Source organism: Rhineura floridana, chromosome 13 (genome assembly GCF_030035675.1).
Source record: "Rhineura floridana isolate rRhiFlo1 chromosome 13, rRhiFlo1.hap2, whole genome shotgun sequence".
NCBI classification, from domain to species: domain Eukaryota; kingdom Metazoa; phylum Chordata; class Lepidosauria; order Squamata; family Rhineuridae; genus Rhineura; species Rhineura floridana.
Window position 1 is genome coordinate 17,299,853 of NC_084492.1, and position 20,880 is coordinate 17,320,732.

At 42.1% G+C, this 20,880-nt stretch overlaps 1 protein-coding gene across 9 annotated transcripts in view; it reads right to left on the reverse strand.

Annotated features, from left to right (window-relative positions):
* CDH8 (cadherin 8) overlaps positions 1–20,880 on the reverse strand; it is a 414,305-nt gene that overhangs the window by 130,216 nt on the left and 263,209 nt on the right. For all 9 annotated transcript variants that reach the window (XM_061593588.1, XM_061593592.1, XM_061593591.1 and 6 more), the window contains 2 exons: positions 20,502–20,689; positions 14,557–14,810 (listed from right to left, as the gene is read on the reverse strand). In XM_061593588.1, the coding sequence (XP_061449572.1) occupies positions 14,557–14,810; positions 20,502–20,689 (442 nt within the window). The remainder of the gene's footprint in view (positions 1–14,556; positions 14,811–20,501; positions 20,690–20,880) is intronic.

Genomic DNA, 20,880 nt, shown 5'->3' on the forward strand with positions numbered 1-20,880 from the left:
TTCAACTTTTTTGGAATCCTCCATGAGGTTGCTTTATGTTTTCAAGCCTTCCCAAGCCCACAGATGTCTGTGGGAGCCAGACTTCTTCAGCCAGCTGGATCCCTACACTTGCCTCCTATCCCAATTTCCCTGCTTACCAGCTGTGTTTGCTGTTTTCTTTGGATTAGTCAGGACACTCGCAGAAAGCACAGACCTGTGTTCTCCCCCCAAAACAAGCCTTTTCTATTTTCTACATTAAGATACTTTTAAGACACACAGAGTGGTGAGTGGACTTAGCTCATCAGTGGCCTATGTAGGCAAGTCTACCTTTGGCCACTACCATCATTTGAGCCTAAAGGCATTTTTATGAACTTTTCTCAAAAACAAGGCAAAGACATCTTGTTATTGGACATCCAGGTAGATTGGCCACCAAAACATTTGTGCCTAACCTCTCTCAGAAAACCTGTACTCAGCTGTAACCGTGTACTTGCAGGTCACAGTGAAGATCAGGAGAATCTTTCTTTTTGCCTTTTCTTCCTTGGGGCAGGCAATTATTAGTGCCTCCCTAAACAACCTAAAGAACATCACAGAAAATAGGGTGGATCCTAAAAACATACATCTCAGGTGTTGAAGGTGAGGGAAAAGAGGTATGTCTTCAAAATTCGCCAAGTTGTACAATGAAGTTGCCAGATGCACCTCGGTGGGAGGGGATTTAGTCTTCCACTGGTTCCATACTGTCTGCCTTCATTCCATATAAGGCCATCTCCCTGTCTCCCTCTGTAATAGGAACGGATTAAACTTATGGTCCAGGCAAAATGGGTTTTGACAGCCTGTTTAATTTGGAATAATTCACCTTCTAGCTCTTTTATATTTCTGTATTGGTGTATCAAGCCATCAAGCCAGCCTATTCACTGTTGGGTTTTTGTGAAAATACGTATTATATATTCATAGGCATGTATTGGTTCTAGTAAATTTCAGATAAGCAAAGCCTTATTGGTATTTCTAAAGTAATAGTTTCCATTGCAATTGCCTCTGTGGCACAAACTTGTCTCCAGAAAAAGTCCTCACAGTGATAGTTCCACAAACATACAGACAAGATATAGGTCCAAAAATTCACAGACGTATGAGCAGATCTGGTGTAAGGCAAAGGGTACTTTCACATGTGGAGCTTATTGCATTAGTTTAATGGATGAAAATGGTAGCGCTTCTGTCCCGATTTCTAAAATTCCTTTCACACTACAGTACCTGTTGCGTTAATGAACAGTAATTGTTTTCAGCTAATATACCGGCATTTTGCGCAAATGTCTTTCACACGGCTACAATGAACAATGTCTTATTTTTGTTCCTCACCCATTATACACATATGCACTGTAGTTCCCCACTGTGTAGGAGGTCTAAGATCTCATTCCATTGCCATGCAAGCACTCTCCCTTTAGCATCTGACTTTTTAACTTATTTTATTTGTATAGACACAGGGGTGTATGTGGGAAATGCTGCTGCTACCCATGTCTGTGCCAGAATATCAGTAGAATTTTAATTAGGCAAAAAAAAGTGTGCACCTAAAGGGTGGGAACGCATTGCATGCTGGGATGCCTATCATGTGAGCAGCTGCAGTTAGCAAAAAAACTCCTGTGTCTTTCCAAGTTCCCAAACTTGCAAACAGATTGTTTCTAGTATTATTTATCACAAAAATTAGCACTAAACTTGCACTATATTCCACTGATGGGGAATTATGTAGTTTGTTCTAATGAACTACAAAATTCCCTGCCGCCACTAGAATTCCAGAACTAGCTTGAACATCATGTGAAAGATAAAATAAATACACAAATCACCAGGTAAGAAATAATAAGAATAACACAATAAAGTGCAGTGTGAAAGCAGCTTAAAGCTGCAATTGCAACCCCAATTACCAGGGAGTAAGCCCCACTGAATTCAGTGGGACTTATTCTGAGTAAACGTGGGTCCCATCTGCACCATACATTTAAAAAGGTATCATACCACTTTAAATAGTCATGACTTCCCACAAAGAATCCTGCAAAATGTAGTTTGCTAAGGGTGATCAGAGCTGTTAGGAGAACCTGATTCCCTTCACAGAGCTACAATTCCCAGAGTTTCCTGGGAAGAGGGATAGTGCAGATGGGGCCTTGGTTGGGATTGTCTGCAATAAATTGTTAGCTAACTACCATCCTGAGACACTTTGTTAGTCTTAGCTAAAATCATTTTTGCTTTCCTGAAAATTCCCCTTACATTTTGCTTGATCAATACATTTGCCTCAAAAAACTACATTAGGCAAAACTTGGACAGTTGCCTGGTAGTAAGCCCCAGTGAACCCAGTGGGAGTTGCTGCTGAGTAAACATCCATTGGGTTGCACTGTCAGTTAGCAACCTACAAATGTATGGTACAATCTGAAAAAAGTATCATGCAAATCAGCTTTTTGCTTCCTTCAGAATCTCTGCCTATTTCACTGAACAAGAAACCTCAACATTTGCCTCAAAATTTTACTTCAGGTGAAATTCGATGGCAACCTATACTCTAGGTTGGCTAAGCTGGCTGGGGTTGATGGGAGTTGTAGTCCAAAAATATCTGGAGACCCAAGGTTGAAGAACACTGCTCTTCAGTCTTGGGTTCCAATGATGTTGTTGAACTACAACTCCCATCATCCCCAGACAGCATGGACAATTGTCAGGGATTATAGGAGTTGTAGTTCATCAACATCTGGGGACCCAAAGCTGAAAAACACTGCTCTAGTGGGCTTTCCTTTTCCAGTTGCTCTGATGACTTCTCTGTTAAAATTAAGAGGCCAGTCAATGTTGTCATTGTTAGGGCAAGAGTTTGTGAATATCAGAAAAGATGGATGAGTGTGTATCTTGCCTGCAATCCATATGACAGTTGACTTCACACATCATGAGAAAGGCCAAAGATTTACATTTTGAGTATGTAAGATTTTCTTTTTTAAAAAACCCTAAATGTCAAATTGCACAATAGAATAACTTACCTAGAGACTGTTTCCCCCAAAAAACTTACAGTTTACAACAGTCAGTGACATATATTGATCTGCTAAGAAATGTTTTCTATCACTAGTCAAGATTTCTGCCCTCTCTTTACATAATCACTTTCTTATTATTTGTTATTATCTGATCACCACCAGCGTCGCAGAATCCTATTGCACAGATGGCAGCTTCAAAGAATTTCGTGAAGGGGCTGTACTCATGAGGCAGAGAGAGGCTTAGCATTTTACAGCTGCAATTAAAAATGAGGAAGTGCCTAAGGCTGATGGCTCTTCTCTCATTTTTCCAATCATTTGAATGTTTATTTTGCAAATAAAAGCACCCATGGCACCTTCAAGACTAATGGGCACTCATGGGCCAGAGTCTACAGTACTTCATCAGATGCATGAAATGGCCACTTAAGTAGGCTGTTGTAGTGAGTACAAAAAGAAGAAAACAATTCACAGATTGAACTGAAAAGGTCAAGCATGCAAGACACAATGGGAAGTGCACCTCAGTAGTATGCAAAGCACAAATGAATACAATGGACCAATCAAATCAGTTTAGTTGTGGGATTGCCATACCCATATGTGCCTACTCGACCACTTTGATCTGCTGAACTGGCACTGTTACAGCTGCCACCTAATATTCATTATGCACTTGTAAGAAATTATTCTTTTAGTGTGGCAGCACCTACATTTTGGAACTCCCTGACTATTGGCATCAGGTAGGTGCCTTCCCTGTGATCTTTTTGGCCCCTGTTTAATATGTGTTTTGAGTTTTTGTTGTTTAGGCAAGCCTATCCAGACAATTAGATGCTGATGTGTTTCAATCTTTTTTTTTTTAGTCTCCTGTTCTTCTTAATCATTTTAAAAACATTTTAATTATTTGTTTTTAACTGATTTGTTGACATTTATGTATTTATTTATTTCTTGAGGTAAACCACTTAGAGGTTTCTCACAACCAAGCAGTATATACATTGAATAAAACAAATAAATCAAATTAGAACAGGAGCCCATCAGAAGAGATGACTCACTCCCAGCTAGTAAGATGAAGCATGTGAACAAATAGCTAGAGTTGTATTTAGTGGTGGCTTTGCCTTAGCAGAAAGGATTTCCACTAGGATAAATGGTGGCCCCCAGTTTTCATCAATACAGTATGATCCTTCACACACACACACCCTTTTTTTTTTTTGCTTCTGGTTGAGAATGAGATAAACAAGTGTGCAGCCTTCCACACTTATTTATTTACTGATTAAATTTATATCCCACCCTTCCTCCCAAAGGAACCCAGGACGGCAAACGCCTCAGCAATAAAACACTACAAGGACATTAAATTACCATTAAAAACACACTGAAACATCTTTAAAGCATCTAAAAACATGTCAAACAATCACATACTCTAACAGCGAATAATTTGAAGATTGCCAGGAACAGTGCCTTACAGCCATCAAAGGCTTGGGTAAACAAACAAACAAACAATATTAGGAGTAGTAGTATTACTCCTGAAAGTTAATAATGAGACAGACACACCTCACCAGGGAGGACATTCCACAAATGGGGAACCACCACTGAGAAGGCTTTGTCATGGGTCATTGCCAACCATGTAGCTTCCTGTGGCAGTGGTGGCTGGTCCATTAGGACAAGTGGGGCGCTGGCCCACCAACCTCACCCTTCCACCTGCATACATTCTTTCTTGCACCTGATCCAGTTGGTGGCACTGACTGTCGGCTTCCTCATCCTTAGTCTTAGCATCGCTGCCCTTGCAGAACTCAGCAGGAAGGATGATACAAGCAAAGCCAGAATGAGTTGACTCTGTCTGTGGCTGGCTCTGCCTCCACCTGTGATAGGCTCTGGCTCCATCTACTGTTGGGCTCCCTGCCTTCTGACCCGTCAGTCCCAATGGGCACCAGCCACCACTGCCCAGTGGTAGCTCCACCGACAAGGCCTCCCATATTAATGAAAGGGTCTGAGATGGTTGATACTATATCTAGTTCTGTTCCATAGTGACCCCTAAGCCTAAGGATCAGCGGGGGTTGGAGAGATGAGGTGTCCTGACTTGCACAACTGGAAGCACTTTCCTTAATGACAATACTACTATTAGACAGTAGTGTAGTGGCAAATCCAGCAGTTCAGGGTCCCTTCATGTTAGTCACAGCCATGCCCCTTCATCCCCCTTTTTTTGCTGCTGGTTGAAAATGAGATCCTTGTTAATGCCTCCTCCCACAACAACAGATGTCGCTAGGAGGAAAGAAGCATGAAAGGGGAGAGTGTTAGCTCCTGAAAAGGTCCTTTGAGTGGCTGACTCAATTCATTTCTCTCTCTGATTGGCTCCAATCAGCAGGAAAGGACAAGGAAGTATGTTAAAATATTTTTCTCAGTGGCCAACACACTCCTCTTTCATGCTGAATGGCTTGTAGGATGTTGGAGGCATAGGGACCCCAGAAAAGGGGAAAATAGGCTCCCCCGAGACCCTGGATGACTACAGCCCTGCTATTAGATAAGTCCCATAGTGTTTTCCCCCTAATAATTTCAGTAGGAAATGAATCACTCCTAGGGATGGATGAAACTATCAAGTTTGTTTTCTCTCAGTTTCTCATTTTTCCAATTTTAAGTTCAGTTCTCCACATTACAGTGCATTTTTGTTATGTTATTTTCACTAATATATGAATGTTTGTGCACACTTTCCCCTCATGTACACATCTCTGTGTACATTATTTGGTTGGAGAACGGCATCACATTTGGAGAAACTGTGAACTGTGAAAGACAGCTGTGTTTCAGTTCATGTTTTGGGAAATGTGAGTTAGGCAGGTTTGCATTAAAATGCAGGGAACCCCCCCCCGAATTTCCTCTCCTTCTCTAGTCTTCACTGAACCTTCTGTATTTTGCACTGAAGTATCCATATTGTCCTATGTTGTATTTTTCTTAATGTTATAGGAGCACAGGCTACAGATTTAAGCAACAAACGGCCAACTCACAGGAGAATTCCCACAGCAATACAGTAAGGCTCAGACTATTCCTAAGGGAATATAAGGCTAGAAGAATGTGGGGTATTTTTCCTGGTCCCAGACACTTCATATCCACCCCGAATACGGAGTTGGGCCTGGAAGACCAAGGAAATATGTGGGTAAGTTGCAAGCAAGCACAATGCACAGCATCATTGTTGATCATGGGATACATCAGCCTTAGCTTCCAATTTCCCAGTTTTGTGGAGCTTAAATTGGCATGCTTTAACTCTGGTCTTAAACTGGCCAGTGTGTGTGTGAAAAGATATTTGCTTGGGTAATTAGTATGTATTGGTTTCCATTCAGCTTGTCCCCTTCTGATTCCTAAGTCCCATACAATTGCCTCTATACCCAGGAGTGAATATGTGAGGCATAGTTGGAGTTTTAAGGCCATGACTTGAACGTTAAGGATCTACAAGGCAACCAAATAACTATGGAAGCTACACAGGCAAGCCTTAAATCTGAATTTAGCCTGGTAGGTTTTTTCTTTTTTTTAAAAAAAAAAATCATTGACGCTAGCACTAGTCTCTACTTTAGAATCCCTCTCTGGTTTTCAACATGTTGCAGACAAGATATATCATCAGCATTTACTATGTAATACAATTGAGGAGCCAAGTTATTTTTTTTGTGTGGTGGGAGGGGGGAAATCAGCTGGATTTAAATAAAGCTTATAAGCCATACTGAAATATACATTCTGATGGATATCCCATTACAATTCTGCTCGGCATAGATCAAAGAAAATGAGAAAGGTCATGAAAAACATTTCCGAAGGCAGATAATAAATCCAAAGATGAGCACTGATCAAAGTTATTTCTAACGGGTGCTCCCTGATGTCCAGACATTCTGGGATTTCTTGGTAGTCTAAAACTTGACTGTATACCACTGAAAAATAGCAATGGAAAGTAACTAATTTTAATTTAATATAGACTTGGGATTCATACAACCAGATAAACATAATTTCTTTCTCAATCTGGAATTGTTCATGTTTGTCATCAACATACTGCTTTCAATCAAGATTGACTGCACATTCTGCTATCCACAAGGGTGAGTATGGTTACTTGATACCTGTTTGAAAATCCTCCTCTTGATTAGGTTATCTACACCTTTTCCTCCCTGCACATGCCCCAGGTAAATGAAGAAGGTGATTGTGATCTTAGTATATAACTGCACTGCACAAGTGTAAATGCACCACCACCACCCCAGTGCCAGGACCACCTACATATGTTCTCATCAAGTTTTCAAATGGACACACTACAGCAACAGAGGCTGGATTAGTGGGGCTACCAGGACACTGCCCCATCTGCCATCAGCCAGTCGCCACCTGCCTGCCTTCTTACTTATAACCAGTACAGAGGGTGGCACTGCCTATGGCAGCTTCCTCCTCCTTAGTCTCAGTGTTACTCTTGTAGAACTCAGCAGGATAAAGCAAGTTGGGACAAAACGATAATTAGTCGGCTCTGCCTATCATTGGCTTTGCCTCTGCCTACTGTTTGGGCTCCCTGTCTCCATCCCACCAGTCTCAAAGGGCACTTGCCACAAGGGGTGTAGTCGTCCTGGGTCTTGGAGGATCTTAGATCCCTTGCTTTTTTGGAAGCCAAGTCCGAGTAGGGTCCCTATGTCTCCCGCTTCCTGTGAGTCAATCATCATGAAAGGGAAGTGTATTAGCCACTGAGAGGTGTCTTGGCACTTGCTTCCTTGTCCTTTCCTGCTGATTGGCACCAATCAGAATGAAAGGAGGTAAGTCAGCCACTGAGAATACTAGCAGCAGGTAGATAAATGTGTAGACATTTATTTCAGTAATTCAAGCAATATCTCTGACAGTGAGAAAGGACAGTCAACTGGTGACAGTGATAGAGAGGCAGAAAGCAGTATTCAAACCTGGCCAGATTATTCTATAACCTTAGAAGGCTGTATAATCTTAGAAGAGGGTGTGGCGGTGATTGTTAAGAAGTGACTCTGCACTTCTGAATTTGCCACTACACTCCTGCTTGCCACCACTGCACCATGGGGTAATGCAGAAACAATCTGCAATGAGATTTTATTTTTGGAATGAAACCAGTTTCTCAAGAAGCACTTTACAGGGACAATGGTGTTCCCGCTTTGAGGGGGCGTGTTTGCCGCCACTCATATTGAGAAGAAGGCTTGGAAAGGTTCGAGAAAGAAAGCAAAAGGGGTCAGGTGGTATTGTTAGGGCCAATTAGTAAACAGGGATCAGCAGGTATATAAGACCGCTCCTCCCTGTTAGACCTGCCTTTTTGCCTTGCGGCACCCACCCTCCCTCCCTCGTCAGTATGGGCTTTGCCAGTCACCAACGGGGCTGAGTAGAATTTTTTTGGGGGGGATCCTGCTTTCAGAATCCCTTTGGTTTCGCCTACTCCATACTACTTGGGTCGATTCGATTGGCTTTTTGGGAGTGGTTCAGGTTGTTCTGCTTTGGCTAGCGTGGAATTTGGGCAGGTGAGATATTTGGGGGAAAAGGAAGGAGGCTGAGGCATTTTGGTAAAGGGCACTCCCTAGGGAAACATCAGCGCTTAATGTCTGGTGCAGATCTGGGGAGTGTCCTAGTAGGAACAGCTTGCGCATCATGGTGAATGCCTGTACAGTGGGGCCAGGATGCGGAAGTTGGAACCACATACCTGACTCCAATAGCAAGGAGGGATGACTTTTCCCACATCCTTGGTGGGGAGTTACAGTCCAATGTGACTGACCTGATTTAAGATTGAGGGAGAATTCCCTACTAGTTAGTGTGCACCTCACCTGCCTGAAGGAGTTAAAAATTGGATTAATTGGATTGAATTTGATTATGGCTTAATATTTGTCATATTTTAATAAATATAACATTATACCATAACTGTTTCACGAGTCTTCTTTGGTGTGGTGGCAAAAAAAATGGAATAGATCTAGATTGTGACTGTGGACTATGTAGAAAAAACAAGCACTCATTCTCGATTTATTCTGGAATAAAATGTCATGTGGACTCAGAGTGGCTGATACAATTGGCTATGATAATATCAATACTTTTTAATAAAGAAACATGCAAGATATTGTCGAACAAATGTGGGGCCGATCCCTGCATGTTTCAGGGCCAAACTAGATTTGACATGAAATGTGTCTTTGCATTTAAGGTGCAGAATTTTTTTTAAAATCCACCATACTCTGAGGAAGAGTGTGCTTGGCTATTGGGACTGCAGCAGGATTTGAAGGAGAATTTAATCCTTTCCTCCTCTGCTGAAATCAAGAGGAAATGAAAATTGTCCTCTAAAGCTGCTATTTGCACAGGCAGGAAACTCACAATGATATCAACCAAGGTTTGGTCTGAAGGCACTTGAGGCTAATGCTTTGCTGAAGCTAAGCACGGTCTCGTTAGTGCCTGGATAAGAGACCACCTGGGAGTGGATTCATTGACAATGACCCACCAGTCTACACTGATTAAATAGAAATATACTTTTCATGCTAGACCTAGTTTACTCCTCAGAAAATACTGATATTTTTCTGCTTTTCTCTTTGTCTTTTTCCTTCTCTCCCCTGCTGTTTGTGGTTTTATTTGCTGGTTAAGAGTATAAGAACATAAGAAGAACCCTGCTGGATCAGCCTAAAAGCCCATCTAGTACACAGTGGTCAACCAGATGCCTCTGGGAAGCCCACAAGCAGAACCATAATGGAACAGTGTTCTCTTTATTTGTGATGTCCAGCAAATGGCATTCAGTTATATACAGTTGAAGGAACACAATGAGGATTATCTGCATTTCATTGTGTAGCCAGGCGTGTTGGTGTGTGCTTGTGTGTCTTGGAAAGATGGAGGTGGTGTTGGTGGGGAATGACCAGGGATTAAACCCATCATGTGATAATGGTACTTTGCTGTATCTTTCTTTCATGTAAAATAATAAAGGTTTAAGTGAGTAAAGCTGCTTCCTAGGCAGTCTTCTACTCCTACACTCAGAGAAAGAGAATGGACACAATTTACACCCTATGACCAGATGGTAGAAGGAACACAATTATTTAATTAGGAACACAATTTGATTTAAAGTGCTGCCACACACAAAACCAGGCATGGTTGTAAATATCATGCCCAGAAATAGAGTACAGATGAAAACATCTTTCAGCTTCTCTCTTCTTCCTTTCAGGCCACCATCAAGAAATTTTCACTGCTGGGCAGTGGTGCAGTTAAATAGTTTTAAGAACTGTTAAGAACTCCTGGTCTTAAGGGCTCCTACTGGGAGGAAGGGTGGGATATAAATTTAATAAATAAATAAAACTAAATAAAGAACTCATATAATCGAGTGAGAACTGATAGAGACCTAAAGTAAGCCCTGTTTTGAAACACCCAGTGAGCTTCATGGCTGTGTGGGAATTTGAACCCTGGTCTCCCAGGTCGTAGTCCAACACTCTAACCACTACACCACACTGGCTCACTTAAGTCAGCATAAGTCACCACTATTCCAAATTCTATTCCGGAGAGGGGCCACGCTAAAACAGAGTTTGACCTACACTGCCCTTTTGCAGGCATAAATTCTCCTGGGTTGCCAGTACATGTGATTGAACTGAAAGGTTTTGGAGCAGGTGTAAGTCTATCTTGCCCTGTCCTGGCCCTGCAACATAGCCAGAATGGCCCCTTTTGGAGACTTATGCTGGCATAAATTCTGCCATCTTAAATACCACCAGCAGAGCCAGCACAGCCCCAAGCTCAACCAGACTGAGGGAGTTACACTGGCTCAGTCAAATACAACCTAAGATGTGGCAATTCCAAACTTGCTCATCCTGGCCGATCTTGGGTTTGGATTGCATTATTAGCCTCTCCTAAGTCTTTATTTTATTCTTTTTAATTTATTTTATATAGATTTGAGTTTTTCAGAGATGACTGTTTATATAATTACTCTAGGTGGTTATTTAGTGCTAGTCCTACTCTGAGTACACCAATGAGTAGACCAATGTGAGTTGACCAATGTGAAAACTTAGGTTCATTGTTTTCAGTGGGTCTATACTGAGTAGGACTTATTTGAATACAACCCCTTTAGGATTTAGAAACAGAGGAACAGATGAGAGGGATTTTGGAGGAGTTGGTTGGCAGAGTTCTGAGGGAGGCTTGGATTGTATTTGGCTGATATTTAGGCAATATATATATGACCAGAAACATAAAGAGTGACACAATATGAAACCATACACTTGTTAAACATACCTTACATAATCTTGTTATTTCCTGGTGTTTATAAATAAACATTATTATTGGTTTACCAAAAGCCTGATCCTTGGCTGGGGCTTTCACAGACCAGAAGGGTGGGCAGGGTATTTACCAAGGTGGAGAAACAGTATCAATGGTGGCAGCGGGGAAGAGATAGTGTATCATCAAGTATCCAGGGCAACCCAGAGCTGTATGCTTTATAGGCACAAAGATACAGGGGGGTTGTGGCCTGCAAGTGCACCCAGACACAAAGTAACAATAAGCCAGAAGGGAGACTAAGGCGAAGTCTCTAGCAGTATTGTTTACAGGGAGTGACTGGTGGTGCTGCCTAGCAGTGGGATCTTGTGAGATCTGTACTAGGGTGAGCTAAAGAAAAATAAAACTACGTTTCTCCCTGGTGGGAGCCATGGGTGGGAGCCTGACTGGTGGTACCAGTAGGAGGAACGTTACATGTGGTGGCAGTGGTGGGATACGAACAAAAGAGAGTCACTATAAAGTGGTGTGACAAGTAAAGATTACTTGTGAGTGTGTGGTAAAGTGTGCAAGATCTAAGAAACATGGCTGAGTTCTTAAAGATGAAGAGAGAAGAGCTGGTGGAGAAGTGTATAGCTTTACATTTACCTCATGAGGGTAAAGGGGTGAATGAATTGCAAGTAGCATTAATAACATATACGTCAATCCAAATCAAAGAACCTGTAAGAGAAGAGACCCCAGAAGGGTACTCAAGTAATCCTGCTTATGTGGAGTATTTAAGGGAGAAGTTAAGATGGGAAGCTGAGGAAAAAGACAAGCAGTGGGTCTTTGAAGCTGCGGAGAAAGACAAGCAGAGGGAGGCTGAAAGATGTAAAATGGAGGCTGAAAGGTTGAGAATGGATACCGAAAGAGTGAGAATGGAGGCTGAGATACAAGTGGAAAGGTTAAAATTAGAAAGAGAGAAGTTTCATTCTGATGAAACAAGAAAAGAGAGAGATGAAGCAAAAATAAAAGTCACTCCAAAAGACTATGCTGTGTATGAGCCCAGTCAAGATCCACAAATTTACCTCACGACATTTGAAAAGGCAGCTCAGATGTGGGGGCTACCTGAAGATAAATACATGCAATATTTATCAAACCTAATTAAAAGGGAATTGGCTGAACTGTATCAATATTTCCCTTCAGACAGGCCAGTAACATATACTGAGTTTAAAGAAGCAGTGTTCAAAAGGTTTAGACTGGGGCCTGATTATTTTAGAAAACTCTTCAGAAACTGCCGGATAGAGACAGGGAGATCTTTTGTGGAGTTGGGGACAAAACTGATGGACATATTTGAAAAATGGATTACAAGTGCTAAAGCTCAGTCTGTGGAAGAGGTGAAAAGCCTCATGATATTAGACCAGTTATATCATCAATTGCCATCAGAAATTAGATTGCTGGTTAAAGATCGTTCCCCTAAGTCTGTGCAGGAAGCAGCAGAGCTGGCAGATCATTTTACCTCAAACCGAACGGGTTGGATGGGAAAAACACCAAGAGATTTCAAATCAAGACCTAATAATAATGGCAGAAGAGAGGTGGCACCACAGAGAGTAAACCGTCTAGTAAAATCAGAAGGGCACAGGACACCTCAGATTGGGTCTGTGTATCCTAAAATGGAGGAGAAACTCTGCTTCAAATGTGGAAGGCCAGGACATCTCCATTTCCAATGTGAAGCTACAAACCCTGGTGCTGCTTAGCAGTGGGATCTTGTGAGATCTGTGCTAGGGTGAGCTAAAGAAAAATAAAAACTATGTTTCTCCCTGGTGGTAGCCACGGGTGGGAGCCTGACAGGTGGTGCCAGTGGGAGGAACATTACACCTCCCTTATGTGATATCATCTGATGTCATATCCCAGGCCATACCCCTCACAACCCCTGTGTCACAGCCTCCTTTTGGGGGGGGGGGTTGAATGTGTACTTGAACTGTGATGATGCCTCTTGATGACCTGGATGGGGACAGAGAGGGCTGGATATATAAAACTAGCTGTCTGTGCACAGGTAAAATGGGCATTTGTTCCTCCACCCACATTTGCTGCCCAGAAAGAAATGTGGCCCTTAGACTGAGAAAGGTTGCTTACCCCTACCATGCAGCAGCAACTGCTGTCATGTCCCTAACTTGGCTAATCTATCCCTGTGGCAGATGAAGGCAGCCTGCTGGCAAGGCTGTTCTACCCAACGGTGGAGCCAGCACTGCTTCTGTTGTGCTTTATTTTATTTTCTTATGACTCTCAGGTCAACTTACAACAACAACAACAACAACAATTATTATTATCATCATCATCATCATCATCATTATCATTATTATTATTAATAGAAGTAGTAGTAGTAAAAATAACAACAACCTTTAAGCCCATTCTATCAAAGTCATATTTAAACAGTCATGCAGTTAAACAAAACAAGATAGAGGCAGCCAAGTTAAGAAATTTAAGACAAATTAAAAACTGTAGCATTCAGGATATTGTAAAGGCCTGGGAAAGAGCAGTAAAGACATAGCACTAGTTGTCAGGCAGGCCTCCTTAGAGAGACCATTCCATAGATGAGACACCACTAAGAATTCCCTTTCTCTGCTCACCATATTCCTAACCTGCTGAGTGGGTCACACTCTTCACTCTGCACTTTAAGCAGTCATGGTTTCCCCCAAAGAATCGTGGGAACTACAGTTTGTTAAGGGTTCTGAGAATTGTTTAGAGAACCCTATTCCCACCTCCTGAAGAGAGAGTGATTATTAAACCACTCTGGGAATTGTAGCTCTCACCATTCTTAACAAGCTATAGTTCCCAGGATTCTTTGGGTGGTAGCCCTGACTGTTAAGATAGTATTTTGGTGCTTTAAATGTATGGTGCTGATATGGCCTCAGAGAAAGATGGCCTGTTAGTATGACAGAGGTGGGGAATAATTTTCAGCCCAAAGGCCACATTCCCTTCTGGGTAACCTTCCATGGGCTGCATTCCAGTAGTGGGTGGGGCCAGAGACAAAAGTGGATGTGATCAGGGGTACAACAGGTGGCACAAAAGGTATTTGTACACTAGGCTACATTCCAGCTAAAGATCTCAGAGGTTTCTACACACACACCCCATACCGTTCCAGCAGGTAAGGAGCATTATCAACATTCAATATCACATTTCATCCAGGCAACATGATAAGCATCATGAGACTACACAAAGCACTCAAGGAAGGCATGGGACTGGGGCAGTGAGTGGTATACCTGGGGAGGACCCCAAGAACTGGCCAGAAAGACCTGAAGGGCCACATTTAGCTCCTGGGCCTGAGACTCCCCAACCCTGATATATGGGCAAGTCTATGTGGGAATGGGTGGCTCTTCAAATATTATACACATAATGCATTGAAGTCCTTAAAAAAGAAGGCCATGCAAGGATAATTTTAAAGCAGCAGTACCTTATAGAGCTAGAAGATACATCAGGATCATGGGCAGTCACCTGGCCAATCACGGAGTTAATAGCAGCATTCTCATGTACTTCCAGTAGGTAAGTTGGTGATGAAAAGACTGGAGGCTCGTCAGCATCCTCGACTACAATTTTTACTGTTGCTGTATCCTTGAAGGGTCCCACGCTGATGAAACGTGGATCAACATGCACATTTGTTGCTTCTACCTTCAGTGTATAGGATCTTTTGGTCTCAAAGTCCAGGGGCTGTTAAGAATGACAAAGATAAATGCCTTTCACTAATGACCACAGCAGCAAGAACTAGTGAGTCGAATGCCAAAAAGGATGGAAGTGCTGTGCATTTAAACCCTAATCATTGAGTTTGAATGAAATCACTTTTCACTTCCTTTGAACAAAGCTGTAAATGTCCTGGGCATTGATGCCTGTTTATCGGGCAAGCCTCAGTGACCCCCGCCCCTCAACTGGGGTACTTTTTCTCCTTCTGTTAAAAAAAAAATACTAAGCACACACTTGATATGAGTGCTGTCACTATTTTACTTTAGCCATGTAATAATTTCACTGCCAGTGGCCTGGATTGCATATTAAACACACAGTTAATCAGTATTCTGTTTATTAGTGATAAGGAGCAAAGAAAAAAATGTGAAAGCTTTATGTGGAGTATGTATTTCATTATTTACAGAAGTGTTTGTAGTGTGTGTGTGATGTGTGTGCATGTGTAAATGCAGAATTGGAAGGGGGATTTTTTTACCCTTACTATGAAGAAGCAGTAGAGAACATCTGTTCATATGAGGAGGAAGTAATAATGCCATTCAGATTAATCCAGGGGTAATCAATGAGGTATCCTCCAGAATAGGGATGGGATCTGTTGGCTGATACTGGTTTGAATGTATTCTGTCAACCTGTCAGGCTGGTATCGATTTGAGCTTGTTCTTTGTCCACTAGCTGCTGCTTTTACGAATCTGTTTTTTCCCCTCACACAAATATTGATATTTATATTGATATTTTGAAAGGAAATAGTGATAAAATTATCATTATTAATATCGATATTTTAGAGGCAGATTTTTTTTTAAAAAAAGTTTTCAAAAATAGCTGTGAAGAATCACTACATAAAAACCTAATCTGCAACAACAGAGAATAAGTGAATTAATTGAGTATTCCATACCAAAACTGAATTGGGTGGAATTCTAGCATATCCCTACTCCAGATGTTGGATTACAACTACCATCATTCCTGACTAATAGCCCTGCCGGCTGTAGCTGATGAGAGCTATAGTCCAACAAATGGAAGGCACCACATTGGCTACCCCTGGATTATGTAGTCTTTATGAGAAAATTTATACCTGATAACTATCAACAAAGTCTTGCAGTGGCTAGCTGCTGTGCAGCTTTATTCTCTGCTGTAGTTAGAGAGCCACGTGAAGTATTATGTGCCATAGTGGTCCACTAAATCAGCTTCTCCTTAAATTAGATTTGTGAATGTAAAACCTGTATTGCCTGCAATATACAATTGATTTTGCTTAATTCCACATTACCAACATTCACACAAGGCAGAAGTGGGAGGGACTGTTGCTCAGTGGGAGACCACATGCCTTGCGTATATAAGGACCCTGGGTTCAAAGCCTGGCATCTTTGGTTAGAAGTGCCAGGTAGCATCAGATGATGGGAAAGGTGTTAAAGGCTCAGACAGCCACAGTCAATCAGAGAAGACAATACTGAGGTAGAAAGTCTGACTTAAGGCAGCTTCCTATGATTACCTAAATGACACAGGAAGCTACTTTATCTTGACTCAGACTGTCAGTCCATCCAGCTCAGAATTGTCTACACTGATATGCAGCAACTCTCCAAGGTTTCAGATAGGAATCTTTTCCAGTCCTACCTGGAGATGCTGGGAATCAGACCTAGGACCTTCAACACGCAGAAACATGTGTCTTTTACTGAGCTATAGTCTTGCTTTTTAGGAAAACAGGATCACAGGAAAACTGCTTTATATGAGTCAAACCAGTTGGTCCATCGGCTCAGTGATACCTGCACAAACTGGCAGCCGCTCGCCAATATTTCAGAGGGTGGAATTTCCCAGGCTTACCTGGAGACGTTGGTGATGAAACCTGGGTCTTTCTGCATGCAAACTATGTGCTTTACCACTGGACTTTGGCCGTTACCCAAAGCAGTCAGAAAGACATATGTTTACTTCATTTATTATTTTATTTAAAATATTTACAGGCTGTTTTTAGTACTCTCAAGGTGGATTCCATGACAAAAATATATAAACAAAGCACAATACCATCAATATTTTCAAATGCTAAAAAAGCAATAGTAAAGCAAACATTCAGCTCAAACTTTTAAAATGTAACAACAACAAACAAACAAAAACAACCAGCAGCAGCAGCAGAAATGGTAAAATAACTGAAAATGGGTCCATTCAAGCAAAGACCAAAAAAAGGAGACAGGTTTTGAAAGCTTTAATGAAGTCCTAAAGTATTGTGGTCTGATAAAACCCACTTAGTGACCAAGCTCAGTTAGTAATGAGATTTATCACTCGGTCTAGGAATCTTTTTCAGACCAAGGGCCGCAACCCCTTCTGGGCAACCTTCTGAGGACCACATGCCAGTAGTGGGTGGAGCCAGAGGCAAAAGTGGGTGGAGCACTGAATGTGAATTTGTACAGTAGACTAGGCTCTACACATGCTCACACATCCCTCTATAACAGCCTTTCCCAACCAGTGTGCCTCCAGATGTTGTTGGACCACAACTCCCATCAGCCTCAGCCAGCATTGCCAATGGTCAGGAAAGATGGGAATTGTGGTCCAACAACATCTGGAGGCACACTGGTCCATCCAAGCATGCAAAGGCATTATCAGAGTTCAAGGGCATATTCCAGCCATGCAGAACCACTTAAGGCGTGTCTATAGCAGGGCCAGTGAGGGGTGTAGCCTGTGGTGAGACAGGGTGTGGCCTGGAAAAACTCCCAAATCTAAATAGAGAGGCTTGGTAGCCACATTTGGCCCATGGGCCTGAGGTTCTCCACCCCTGGTCTAAGCAGTACACTGCAAATCTGAACTACATTTTTTTTGCTGTTATGAATTGCAACTGAGACTGGTGGTCAACGGGGTAGTGAATCCACTCTCAGTTTTAGTCTGAATTTTCAGGAGCTGCCCAAGGTACTGAAACCTATTCCTGATATAGGTTCAGCACCTTTGACAGTTCCTTGAAAGTTCAGATTAAAACCCAGAGTAGATTCATTGCCTCATTGACATCAGAGCCATCAGTTGCCACTGTGAATAAGGGTTCCAAAGAGACAGTGATTTGAGATTATTATGGGATCCATTAACAGAGATAGAGAGAGATAGCACACAGTGGCAAGCTGGTGCACAATTAAGTCAACCGTTCATGCTGTGTGCAAAATGATTTTTGTTTCAAGAGAAAAAAATCAGATATTCACAGCATCTTTTTCAGGATAAGTGATTGGCAAATGTGAATACGAATATCCAATCATTACAACAGGGCCTGCACAGGAGAACCTCCTGGTTGGTGATGCTCATAAACATTGCATGTATAAATGCAGGGGACCTATAAAAAAGTCACAGAGTTAAAAAAAAAAGTATCGTCAATCACCAACTTTATGATAACTCAGGATTCATATCTGCAGCAACTTCAAGAACATCTACATTTGTGAATTCAAAATCTAACCCACTGATGCTTCACAATGATTAAAATTTCAAACTTGCAAATTTGTCAGGCTTTGGAAAGATATGTAAATTTGCATTACAATATTCCATAGAAAGGAACAAAGAGACCGAAAGAAAATGACACAGAAGCTTAAATCTGCAATGCAAATACAAAGAGCACAAATAGAAATCACCAAACTCTTTCAGGAAGTCTCTGGAAGCTTAAATATATATTCTTACTTTCAAAAATTGTGTTTTTTTTTTAAAGACACGGATCTAGCTCTAATGGAACTTTGCAATTTTTAGTAAACATGACAAGCACTCGCATCTCTGTCAACTCAGAAATTACTAAGCTTTTGTACCTATGAATAGGTGGCTTTAAATCAGCATATTCACAATTTGCCAATCATGCATCCTGTATAATTTTAGCCATTTCAAATCCATCTCGCAAAATGATGCCAACCCAAAAAAGGATTCATCAAACTAGTTCCCTGAACAACACATGCAAAATCAGTTCTCCAGTGTATGTATGTGTATGTATGTATGGGTGTGTGCCTTTTATTTTATTTGAAATCAAAATCAAATGACAAAAAAACATAACTGTTATGGTATGGGGTAGCTGGCAACTGTGGACATCAGAGATGGGACCCCAAACCCAGGGGCCAAATGTGGCTCTCCAGGCCTCACTATGTAGCCCTTGGGTCTCTCCAAGGCCATACCCCTTTCACTGGTTCTGCTCTACCCCTTTTGCAAGTGCTTCTGCCTGGCTGAAATATGTCCTTGGGCTGTGGTAATGTCTGTTGCTTGCCTGGTGGATGATGGATAGAAAGGTATGTGTGTATAGAAACCTCTGATGACTGCATGGGGGGATCATATCCTATTGTAGAACAATGAGTCACATCTGTTGCTCTGCCTAGCTTGGCCTCTGGCCCAACCCACTACCGGTTGCCCATTAATAAATGTGTCCCTCGGGCTGCAAATGGTTCCTTAGCCCTAATATATACAGCCTTCACCTAGTAGGTGTTCAGAAGAGCAGAAAGTTAGTGTTGTGGCCCTGTTGGGAGGGGGTGGACAGATGAGGACAAGGAAGAGGAGGGGGAGGATGCAGAATGGGTTGTTCAAGCCGGGGAGGGGCCAAGTGGGGAACTGGACTCAGGGGTGCCCCTGCTCCGTACTTTGATAGCTCAACCCCCACAGCTACAGATGTCCATATGGACAGCTAACCTGACCAGCCAGTTGTCTCCCAGCCAGATACTTCCCCTCTCCCTGTGCCCACGCTGCCAGCAAGTACCCCCCTCTTTCAGAGGGGGAAGACAGAATAGAGACGTAGGCTCCATCCTTGCCTCGCTCCAGGAGGTGGATGTGACAGGAGATTCAACAGACACAGTTGAGGTGGAGTCTTCACCTATGGGCGTACTCCCAACAGTGACAGTTGGCACATGCAAGGGGGGGCACCCAGCCTTACTTAAGCCAAGTTGGGAGTGGGAAATAGTTGCTGAGTCAAAGTCTTAATGTCACAAAATAGTGCCTAGTTAGTCACAGTGAGATCCTGAATACTGAGTAAGCCGTAGATAGATTCATGAAGAGCACTGCACTGAAGGTGTCTCTTACTACAACAAAAGGGGGGGAAAACACAGCCATGTCTGAGTCTGAGTTCTTCAAGTTTGGGCAGGACAGTTAGGACCCAGGGCAAGGGTATGCATCAGGGGAGCAAGGGGACATATACCCCCCCAGAATACTAAATATCATGGTGGGTGGAGTGATTTGCCAATGACCTATAATAACAATTAAAAAAAAAATTTCTGTGGACACTCATGACCCATAATAACAATTAAAAAAATATTTCTGTGGACACTCATGACCCAGGGGAGCCTGAACCATCTCTGATACCTTGATAGGAGACACCTTAATAGGACTGGAATGGAGGGGAAATGGCCTCTGAAATACACCCACATCATTTAGCCATGTGGCTACACCAGCTCTTTTTTTTACCTGTGCTCCAGCTAAGGTGAATAAGGAGATAGAGGGGTAATAGTTCCCAAGATTCTTTGGGAGATACCATGACTGTTTAAAGTGGTATGACACTGCTTTAAAGTGCAGTTGGGGCCACAGAGAACGAATATACTCATAACATATGGCTTACCTAGGAAACAGAACATGTGATAATTCCATCGAAACCAAATGCCTCACATACTTTGACAGCACAGTAATACTTTAAGAACTCATTTGTGCAACACCAAGGTCCACAAACGCGCTCTTTCAGTTGCCGTTTACCTTTCTCAATCTAATAACACCTTCCTGAGTCTGGGAGTCGGAGGTGATTTCAAAGATATCCACTCCATCTCCTTCAATAATGTCATAGGATGACTTTGCATTCTCACCAATATCCAGGTCATTTGCTTTAACTCTTCCTACCGGTTCACCAATACTAATGTCTTCCAATACTGAAAAATGATACAAACCTAGGAGAAAGAGGAAAAAGAGAGAGAGAGATGGTGACAAACAACAACTTGACATTAAATCAGATATTGGCCTCTTTTCTTCTTGTTCTTTCTCAAATGCGGCTGTTTGAGATGATGCAGCCATATCCTTACACATGTGGCTTTATTGACATGCATATTGCATCGAGAATGATCCATTTTATAGTCACCCG